The sequence below is a fragment of the Nerophis lumbriciformis genome, linkage group LG29 (assembly GCF_033978685.3).
Source record: "Nerophis lumbriciformis linkage group LG29, RoL_Nlum_v2.1, whole genome shotgun sequence".
NCBI classification, from domain to species: Eukaryota; Metazoa; Chordata; class Actinopteri; order Syngnathiformes; family Syngnathidae; genus Nerophis; species Nerophis lumbriciformis.
Window position 1 is genome coordinate 28,703,670 of NC_084576.2, and position 11,331 is coordinate 28,715,000.

Consider the following 11,331-nt stretch of genomic DNA (forward strand, 5'->3'; position numbering starts at 1 on the left):
ATCAACACATTTAACTTATCCTGGACATTCAAACTACCATTTTCCCACAGTTAACAAATTTCCAGGAATTCCTGTTTTTTGGTAACTTACTTCCACCCTTAAGTTCGACTACTCCTTTCACATTTTTCAACCCATTTCAACCGCCCGCTGTCAAAACACCCCTCATATTCAGGACAAAAACCAAATTGGTTAAGGAACTAGAAAAATCCCCGGTTTTCCCGAAATTCCAGGAATTTCTCAATTAAAAACTGTTACTACTTCAACATTTCTTGCCCGATTTAAACAATTACAACACCAACCAATTCAGCTCGTTGAGGACATTCATGCTCTTAATAGTTTTCCAAAAAATCCCGCTTTCCCCAAATTTCCAGGAAGTTCCCATTGAAATGAATGGGACATTTTTCCAAGTTGCACAATCCCCACATTCTTCAACCCATTCAAACCATTCTACCTTCAACACATTCAACTCATCCTGGACATTCAAACTACTATTTCTCCACATTCAACAAATTTCCAGGAATTCCTGTTTTTTGGTAACTTATTTCCACCCTTAAGTTCGACTAATCTTTTCACATTTTTCAACCCATTTCAACCGTCCCTCCGTCAAAACACTCATATTCAGGACTAAAACCAAATTGGTTAAGGAACTAAAAAAATCCCCGGTTTTCCCAAAATTCCAGGATTTTCTCAATTAAAAACTGTTACTACTTCAACATTTCTTGACCGATTTAAACAATTTCAACACCAACCAATTCAGCTCATTCAGGACATTCATGCTCCTAATCGTTTTCCAAAAAAATCCCGCTTTTCCCAAAATTCCCAAATTTCCAGGAAAGTTCCCATTGAAATGAATGGGACATTTTTCCAAGTTGCACAATTCCCACATTCTTCAACCTATTCAAACCATTCCACCTTCAACACATTCAACTCATCCTAGAAATTCAAACTACCATTTTTCCACATTCAACAAATTTCCAGGAATTCCTGTTTTTTGGTAACTTATTTCCACCCTTAAGTTCGACTACTCCTTTCACATTTTCAACCCATTTCAACCGTTCCTCCGTCAAAACACTCATATTCAGGACAAAAACCAAATTGGTTAAGGAACTAAAAAAATCCCCGGTTTTTCCAAAATTCCAGGAATTTCTCAATTTAAAACTGTTACTACTTCAACATTTCTTGCCCGATTTAAACAATTCCAACACCAACCAATTCAGCTCATTCAGGACATTCATGCTCCTAAACGTTTTCAAAAAAAATCCCGCTTTTCCCAAAATTCCCAAATTTCCAGGAAAGTTCCCATTGAAATGAATGGGACATCTTTCCAAGTTGCACAATTTCCAAATGTTTTCAACCAATTCAAACCATTCCAACATCAACACATTTAACTTATCCTGGACATTCAAACTACCATTTTCCCACAGTTAACAAATTTCCAGGAATTCCTGTTTTTTGGTAACTTACTTCCACCCTTAAGTTCGACTACTCCTTTCACATTTTTCAACCCATTTCAACCGCCCGCTGTCAAAACACCCCTCATATTCAGGACAAAAACCAAATTGGTTAAGGAACTAGAAAAATCCCCGGTTTTCCCGAAATTCCAGGAATTTCTCAATTAAAAACTGTTACTACTTCAACATTTCTTGCCCGATTTAAACAATTACAACACCAACCAATTCAGCTCGTTGAGGACATTCATGCTCTTAATAGTTTTCCAAAAAATCCCGCTTTCCCCAAATTTCCAGGAAGTTCCCATTGAAATGAATGGGACATTTTTCCAAGTTGCACAATCCCCACATTCTTCAACCCATTCAAACCATTCTACCTTCAACACATTCAACTCATCCTGGACATTCAAACTACTATTTCTCCACATTCAACAAATTTCCAGGAATTCCTGTTTTTTGGTAACTTATTTCCACCCTTAAGTTCGACTAATCTTTTCACATTTTTCAACCCATTTCAACCGTCCCTCCGTCAAAACACTCATATTCAGGACTAAAACCAAATTGGTTAAGGAACTAAAAAAATCCCCGGTTTTCCCAAAATTCCAGGATTTTCTCAATTAAAAACTGTTACTACTTCAACATTTCTTGACCGATTTAAACAATTTCAACACCAACCAATTCAGCTCATTCAGGACATTCATGCTCCTAATCGTTTTCCAAAAAAATCCCGCTTTTCCCAAAATTCCCAAATTTCCAGGAAAGTTCCCATTGAAATGAATGGGACATTTTTCCAAGTTGCACAATTCCCACATTCTTCAACCTATTCAAACCATTCCACCTTCAACACATTCAACTCACCCTGGACATTCAAACTACCATTTTTTCACATACAACAAATTTCCAGGAATTCCCGTTTTTTTGTAACTTATTTCCACCTTTTAGTTCGACTACTCCTTTCACATTTTTCAACCCATTTCAACCGTTCCTCCGTCAAAACATTCATATTCAGGACAAAAACCAAATTGATTAAGGAACTAAAAAAATCCCCGGTTTTCCCAAAATTCCAGGAATTTCTCAATTAAAACCTGTTACTACTTCAACATTTCTTGCCCGATTTAAACAAGTACAACACCAACCAATTCAGCTCATTCAGGACATTCATGCTCCTAATCGTTTTAAAAAAAAATCCCGCTTTTCCCAAAATCCCCAAATTTCCAGGAAAGTTCCCATTGAAATGAATGGGACATTTTTCCAAGTTGCACAATTCCCACATTTGTCAACCTATTCAAACTATTCCAACATCAACACATTCCACTCATCCTGGACATTCAAACTATAATTTTCCCAAGTTCGAAACAATTCCAGGATTCTCCAGAATTCCTGCTTTTCCAAAGCTCAATTTCCACCCTTTTTTCAACCCACTTCAACCGTTCCACCTTCAAAATATTCCTCTTAATCAGGACAAAAAACAAAGTTGTTTTTTGAAATGGAAAAATTCCCGGTTTTACCCAAATTCCAGGAATTCCCGTAATACCATTTCTCAATTCAACATGTTACTACTTCAACATTTCACGACCGATTTGAAAAGTTCCAACACCAACCATTTCAACTCATTTACACCATTCACGTTTTTTTTTTACCAGTTTCAATTTTTTTATTCCCAGAAATTTCCTAATACCATTTGCTACTTCAACATTTCTTGCCCGATTTAAACAATTCCAACACCAACCAATTCAGCTCATTCCGGACATTCATGCTCCTAATCATTTTCCCAAAAAATCCAGCTTTTCCTAAAATTCCTAAATTTCCAGGAAGTTCCCATTGAAATGAATGGGACATTTTTCCAAGTTGCACAATTCCCACATTTTTCAACCTATACAAACCATTCCAACATCAACACATTCAACTCATCCTGGACATTCAAACTAACACTTCCCCAAGTTCCGAACCAAATTCCAGTTTTTCTGGAAATACAAACTCATCAACATTCAAACTCAGGAATTGCCTCTTCCAGTTATGACATCATGTCTGCCAGACGTTGTCAATAAAAGGCTTATTGATACAACAAGCAGGAAAAATCAGTTCTAATGTCATTTTTCTTAAATTTTTCTGCTTGTGGATGTTTTGATTAATGAGGCTGGAAGATGGAGAGAAAGTCAAGGATGAAAACTGAGCTTTAGTGGGATTAGTCTGCATCTTTGGGGGGGGGGGGGGGGGGGGGGGGGGGGGGCGTTTTGCTTTTACTGTAAATTGGTTGCGTTTGAAAGGGAAAAGTGGTATAAAATGGATGGATGGATGGATTTTGAATGCCATAAATGTGTTTCTGTGTGTGCTACAATGTGTTGTGAAAACTGTAATCAGTGATTTTATTTAGGCTGTACTGCTCTTTAGTGGAGAAATATATTAGCACAACACAAACCTACTTTTCATATGGTGATGTCTCTCTGGCGCCCTCTATAGGATGCTGGTTCACATGAGTACTGATCTCAATTGAAGTTTCATAATTATTCCAGCAATTTACCCACACACAATTAGTTTGCTTAATATTGCTCAAATTTTACACACATGTAATATTTACACATCTAAAAAAAAAAATCATTTTAAGTATTAATTTCACAGACGCATCACAACGCTCACTTCCCCTTCAACAACAACAACAACAACAACAACAACAACAACAACAACAACAACAACAACAACAAGAGGACTAATCATGGCAGACTTGATGAGAGAAATCAAAGACTACTTTGGGACAAATGATGATCCAGAAACTTCTGTGTTAATTCATAAATATGAAATCTCTTTTCTACAAGTAAAAAAAAGTATTTGCATGCAAAAAAAGAATTTTCTTTAATTAAAAAAAAAATTTGCAAGTAAAGAAATATTTTTTTTCAATGGAAAAAAGATTTGCAAGTATAAAAACAATTTTTTGCAAAAAACAAACAAACTATTTGCATGTAAAAGAAATTATTTTCTTCAATTATAATAACAATTCACAAGTATAAAAACTATTTTCTTCAATTTAAATAAATATTTGTATAAAAAAAAGGATACAAATACTTTTTTTCAATAAAAAAACAAACAATTTGCAAATATGAAAACTATTTTCTGCAAGTAAAAACACTATTTGGATGTAAAAAACCCCCAATTTTCTTCAATTAAAAAAACAATTTGCAAGTATAAAAAATTTTTTTTTCAATTAAAAAAAAAGATTCGCAAGTATGGAAACAATTTTATGCAAGTAAAAAAAACCTATTTGCATGTAAAAAATAATTTTCTTCAATTATAATGCCAATTCGCAAGTATAAAAACTATTTTCTTCAATTAAAATAAAAATTGTAGAAAAAAATATATAAAAATACTTTTTTTCAATAAAAAAAAAACAATTCGCAAATATGACAACTATTTTCTGCAAGTAAAAAAAACTATTTGCATGTAAAAAAAAATGTCTTCAATTAAAAAAAACAATTTGCAAGTATAAAAATATTTTTTTTCGATGAAAAAAAGATTTGCAAGTATAAAAACAATTTTTGCAAGTAAAAAAAAAACTATTTGCATGTAAAAAATAATTTTCTTCAATTATAAAACAATTTACAAGTATAACAACAATTTTCTTCAATTTAAATAAAAATGTGTATAAAAAGTATAAAATAACTTTTTTCAATAAAAAAAAAAAATTCGCAAATATGAAAACTATTTTCTGCAAGTAAAAAAAACAATTTGCTTGTAAAAAAAAAAAATTCTTCAATTAAAAAAAACAATTTGCAAGTATAAAAATATTTTTTTTCGATGAAAAAAAGATTTGCAAGTATAAAAACAATTTTTGCAAGTAAAAAAAAACTATTTGCATGTAAAAAATAATTTTCTTCAATTATAAAACAATTCACAAGTATAACAACAATTTTCTTCAATTTAAATAAAAATGTGTATAAAAAAAAGTATAAAAATATTTTTTTTCTTTAACAAAAAAAAACAATTCGCAAATATGAAAACTATTTTCTGCAAGTAAAAAAACAACAATTTGCATGTAGAAAAACAATTTTCTTCAATTAAAAAATAATTTTCATGTATAAAACAATTTTCAATTAAAAAACTAAACAATTTGCAAGTATATAATACATTTTCTTCAAGGTAAAACTTTGGCTGGTAATATTCCTCCCTGCACTCAGAGCAGCTGTAATTCACACTCTTCAACCACAGGTGGTGCTGCTGAGTCAAGTTAAGGCCATCAGAGCGACTTTCAGCATTAATGGTGCCTTCACAGATGTGTAAGTTACCCATGCCTTGGGCACTAATACACCCCCATACCATCACACATGCTGGCTTTTACACTTTGCGCCTAGAACAATCCGGATGGTTCTTTTCCTCTTTGTTATATATATGACGTCCACAGTTTCCAAAAACAATTTGAAATGTGGACTCGTCAGACCACAGAACACTTTTCCACTTTGCATCAGTCCATCTTAGATGAGTTCAGGCCCAGCGAAGCCGGCGGCGTTTCTGGGTGTTGTTGATAAACGGCTTTGGCTTTGCATAGTAGAGTTTTAACTTGCACTTACAGATGTAGCGACCAACTGTAGTTGCTGACAGTGGTTTTCTGAAGTGTTCCTGAGCCCATGCGGTGATATCCTTTACACAACGATGTCGCTTTTTGATGCAGTACTGCCTGAGGTATCCAAGGTCCGCAATATCATGGCTAACGTGAAGTGATTTCTCCAGATTCTCTGAACCTTTTGATGATATTACGGAGCGTAGATGGTGAAATCCCTAAATTCCTTGCAATAGCTGGTTGAGAAATGTTGTTTTTAAACAATTTGCTCAAGCATTTGTTGACAAAGTGGTGACCCTCGCCCCGTCCTTGTTTGTGAATGACTGAGCATTTCATGGAGGCTGCTTTTATACCCAATCATGGCACCCACCTGTTCCCAATTAGCCCGTTCACCTGTGGGATGTTCCAAATAAGTGTTTGATGAGCATTCCCCCAACTTTCTCACTCTTTTTTGCCACTTGTGCCAGCTTTGTTGAAACATGTTGCAGGCATCAAACTCCAAATGAGCTAATATTTGCAAAAAATAACAAAGTTTACCAGTTCAAACATGAAATATCTCATCTTTGCAGTCTATTCAGTTGAATATAAGTTGAAAAGGATTTGCAAATCATGTTTTTATTTACTATTTACACAACGTGCCAACTTCACTGGCTTTGGGTTTTGTATTTTAAATATAATATTTAGTTTTATCGGAAATTCTTTCTGGATGATTTATTGATCATCATGGTTTACTTGCTAGTTTACATGGAATTATTTAACATTTATTTATCCAGGGTCAAACAATGAAGAACATATTTACATTTACAATGCTGATCTAGGAAAGAGGCAGCATTTACATGTTAGAGATGTTGAAGTGTGACGACAATCCCTCTAATCTGACATCTACCAAACAAAAATGAACGCTGTAGATCGCTAAAAGTTCCAAAATGCTCTTAGCATGCAGAAAAATGTATTTTTTTTTTATTCAGTGTGTGTATTTTCAGGTGACTTTGTTGTGCAAAACCTTTACCGCAGACGCGACAGGAGTAGGGTCTTTCTCCGTGTGCATTTTGTGCATTCTTGCGTGTTTTTCCACACCACGATTTTTGGCGCAAAACCTTTACCACAGACCGAACAGGAAAAGGGTTTTTCTCCGGTGTGGATTTTTGGGTGTCCTTTCAGAATGCCATTTTGTGCAAAACCTTTACCACAGACTGAACATGAAAAGGGTTTTCCTCCAGTGTGGATTCTCATGTTGCCTTTTCAGCTCACCTTTTTTCCACAAAATCCTTTACCACATTCTGTGCAGGAAAAGGGTTTTTCTCCAGTGTGTGTTCTCAATGTGTACTTTCAGTTTACTAGGGTATTTAAAAGTTTTAAAAGAGAGGTATTTTTTAAGTCATGTACTGATGTGTGTACATGCTGTATCTGAACGGATCCATTGAGAGTTTGAGCAGAAATATGTCATGTAGATATAATCAATCTCTAAAGGATATCACCACATGGGCTCAGGAACGCTTCAGAAAACCACTGTCACTAAATACAGTTGGTCGCTACATCTGTAAGTGCAAGTTAAAGCTCTGCTATGCAAAGTCAAAGCCATTTATCAACAACACCCAGAAACGCCAACCGGCTTCTCTGGGCCCGAGATCATCTAAGATGGACTCATGCAAAGTGGAAAAGTGTTGTGTGGTCTGACGAGTCCACATTTCAAATTGTTTTTGGAAATATTCGACATCAAAGGGGAAGCGAACCATCCAGACTGTTATCGACGCAAAGTGTAAAATCCAGCATCTGTGATGGTATGGGGGTGCAATAGCGCCCAAGGCATGGGTGACTTACACATCTGTGAAGGCACCATAAATGCTGAAAGGTACATACGGGTTTTGGAGCAACATATGTTGCCATCTAAGCGCCGTCTTAATTCAGCAAGACAATGCCAAGCCACATTCAGTACGTGTTACAACAGCGTGGCTTCGTAAAAAAAAAGAGTGCGGGTACTTTCCTGGCCCGCCTGCAGTCCAGACCTGTCTCCCATCGAAAATGTGTGGCGCATTATGAAGCGTAAAATACGACAGCGGGGACCCCGGACTGTTGAACGACTTAAGCTCTACATAAAACAAGAATGGGAGAGAATTCCACTTTCAAAGCTTCAACAATTAGTTCCCAATCGTTTATTGAGTGTTGTTAAAAGTAAAGGCCATGTAACACAGTGGTGAACATGCCCTTTCCCAACTACTTTGGGACGTGTTGCAGCCATGAAATTCTAAGTTAATTATTATTTGCAAAAAAATAATTTTTTTTATGAGTTTGAACATCAAATATGTTGTCTTTGTAGTGCATTCAATTGAATATGTGATATGCAAATCATTGTATTCCGTTTATATTTACATCTAACACAATTTCCCAACTCATATGGAAACGGGGGTTGTATTTATACACCATAAAAAATTAAAATGCTATGTCACATGATTAGTCCATCCATCCATCTTCTTCCGCTTATCCGAGGTCGGGTCGCGACCTAAGATTTTACTTAGTGCTGTACTGCCATCTGGTGGAGAAATAGTACAAAGCCACTTTTCACATGTAGATTTAATTTCTGGCGCCCTCTATAGGAGGCTGTCGGAGTGCTGATCTCAACACACAATTAGTTTGCTTGATATTGCTCAAATTTGACACACATGTGCTCGTCGGGCCCAAAATCGGGAAGTAACGGCGGGCGTTCTGTATTGAGCTGTATGAGAAATTTCAAGCTAGCATCATAATAGCACAGTGTGTCGCTAACAGTTAGCTTACACAAATACATATTTTCTTCCACAGCTAATGAGTTAAAAAAAAACACAACAATGTGCAAAAAATGTATCTCGTACATCTTTCTAGGAACGCTGAACATCTTAGCAAACAAACAGTTGGTCAGCAGGGAATGATTAAAACGGAGTTGGTCTGAAAATCTTCAATTTGACGTCCAGTAGGTCAGTACCTGCATGGAAATGTGTTTTTAGTTTAGGTAAAAAAAAAATATTCACGTACAGTCGCGATCAAAAGTTGACATACACTTGTAAAGGACATCATGTCATGGCTGTCTTAAGTTTCCAATCATTTCTACAACTCTTGTTTTTTTGTGATTGGAGCACATACTTGTTGGTCACAAAAAACATTCATGAAGTTTGCTTCTTTTATGAATTTATTATGGCTCTACTGAAAATGTGCTGGGTCAAAAGTATACATACAGCAATGTTAAAGGGGAACATTATCACCAGACCTATGTAAGCGTCAATATCAGTGACGTGCAGTCACTAGAGGCAGGTGAGGCGGGGCCTCACCTGCCATCATGGAAAGAAAAAAAATGTAAAAAGAATTTTTTTTTTTAATTGTTATATGTATCCAGTGATTATACTATAAAGTTATTTTCCATTTAACTTCACCAGTTTTAGATTATTTTTATTCAAAATCGCTGAATTTTCACATTTGCCGTTCAAATACTGAGAAGAGACTTGTGGTGATCAGCAGCCAGTTGAGGCACGTCACTCAGTGCCGCAACATGGATTGCGCAATGACTCGGCTAACTGCTGGCCTGCTGTGCAGTGAGACCGTATTGCTATATGAACTATATTATACATTTCCATAGTTTAGTTAGCTGAGGTATATAATGTACAGCGTATTTTGTCAACAACTGTATGTGTGTAACGTATTTCTTGTGCTGAGCGATCATAAAACGGCTGCAAAAGACGCACTGGCTGAGGCTCGCCTCCTGCACCCCCGCCGTAGAATTGTTATATCAACTAAAGCCCACACTTAAACTTTCCACGTGCAAGATTGAATCTATTTAAAAAAATTATTTCATAAGAAGCCAAAAAGTGCAAAAACAATAATGTTGGTGTTGGAGGAGTTGTGAATGACTGCAGGGACACAACATTAGGTACACCTGCAGACTGCAGGCGGTGTACCTAATTCACAACTCCTCCAACACGAACATTATTGTTTTTGCACTTTTTGGATTCTTATTAAATAACTTTTGTAACCTATTTTCATGGGCTTTCCTCTTTGTGATGTTAAGTTCCTGTTATGTGCTGTTATACAGTATATAGCGGAAGTGATGTCACGTTGCGGAGGTTTTTGAAAGAAGGTAAATAAAGTGGTCCTCGTGTAAACTGGAGCCTCCGTGTTTGTTATTTTGTAGTTTCATACAGTATAGGCGACATTTATAAACCCTCGGTTACACTTTTTTAAATAGATTCAATCTTGCACGTGGAAAGTTGAAGTGAGGGCTTTAGTTGCGGCGCATGGACTTAATTTCTAAGTAAAGGTAAGACCATAATAATGTTTTTTTTATTAAATGTGCTTTTTTGTGTGCTACAGTTTGTATGTGTAAAGTTAAAGTTAAGTTAAAGTACCAATGATTGTCACACACACACTAGGTGTAATGAAATTTGTCCTCTGCATTTGACCCATCCCCTTGTTCACCCCCTGGGAGGTGAGGGGAGCAGTGAGCAGCAGCGGCGCCGCGCCCGGGAATCATTTTTGGTGATTTAACCCCCAATTCCAAGCCTTGATGCTGAGTGCCAAGCAGGGAAGAATGCTGGTATGAGCTTTTAAACATAACCCGTTAACTGCTGCCAATCAAATGGTGAATAAGATACTCTTTAGGGTTCATATGTTTGTAAATCTGACTGTGATGAAGTCAGTGCCTCACCAGCCATCAACCTCACCGCACGTCACTGGTCAATATATACCTTGATGTTGCAGAAAAAAGACCATATATTTTTTTAACCGATTTCCGAACTCTAAATGGGTGAATTTTGGCGAATTAAACGCCTTTCTAATATTCGCTCTCGGAGCGATGACGTCACAACGTGGCGTCACATCGGGAAGCAATCCGCCATTTTCTCAAACACAGAGTCAAATCAGCTCTGTTATTTTCCGTTTTTTCGACTGTTTTCCGTACCTTGGAGACATCATGCCTCGTCGGTGTGTTGTCGGAGGGTGTAACAACACGAACAGGGACGGATTCAAGTTGCACCAGTGGCCCAAAGATGCGAAAGTGGCAAGAAATTGGACGTTTGTTCCGCACACTTTACCGACGAAAGCTATGCTACGACAGAGATGGCAAGAATGTGTGGATATCCTGCGACACTCAAAGCAGATGCATTTCCAACGATAAAGTCAAAGAAATCTGCCGCCAGACCCCCATTGAATCTGCCGGAGTGTGTGAGCAATTCAGGGACAAAGGACCTCAGGTAGCACGGCGAGCGATGGCGGCAGTTTGTTCCCGCAGACGAGCGAGCTAAACCCCCTGGATGTCTTGGCTCACACCGTCCCTTATGCCACCGAAGATGATCAAGAGAAGAATATCGA

At 36.7% G+C, this 11,331-nt stretch overlaps 1 protein-coding gene and 1 long non-coding RNA gene across 5 annotated transcripts in view; one reads left to right on the plus strand and one right to left on the minus strand.

The window, feature by feature from the left end:
• LOC133571989 (uncharacterized) overlaps positions 1–11,331 on the plus strand; it is a 163,499-nt gene that overhangs the window by 18,597 nt on the left and 133,571 nt on the right. The gene's annotated exons all lie outside the window — the stretch shown is intronic.
• LOC133571984 (S-adenosylhomocysteine hydrolase-like protein 1) overlaps positions 8,554–11,331 on the minus strand; it is a 46,806-nt gene continuing 44,028 nt past the window's right edge. For all 4 annotated transcript variants that reach the window (XM_061924561.1, XM_061924560.1, XM_061924564.2 and 1 more), the window contains one exon: positions 8,554–8,956. In XM_061924561.1, the coding sequence (XP_061780545.1) occupies positions 8,950–8,956 (7 nt within the window). In that variant the 3' untranslated portion in view covers positions 8,554–8,949. The remainder of the gene's footprint in view (positions 8,957–11,331) is intronic.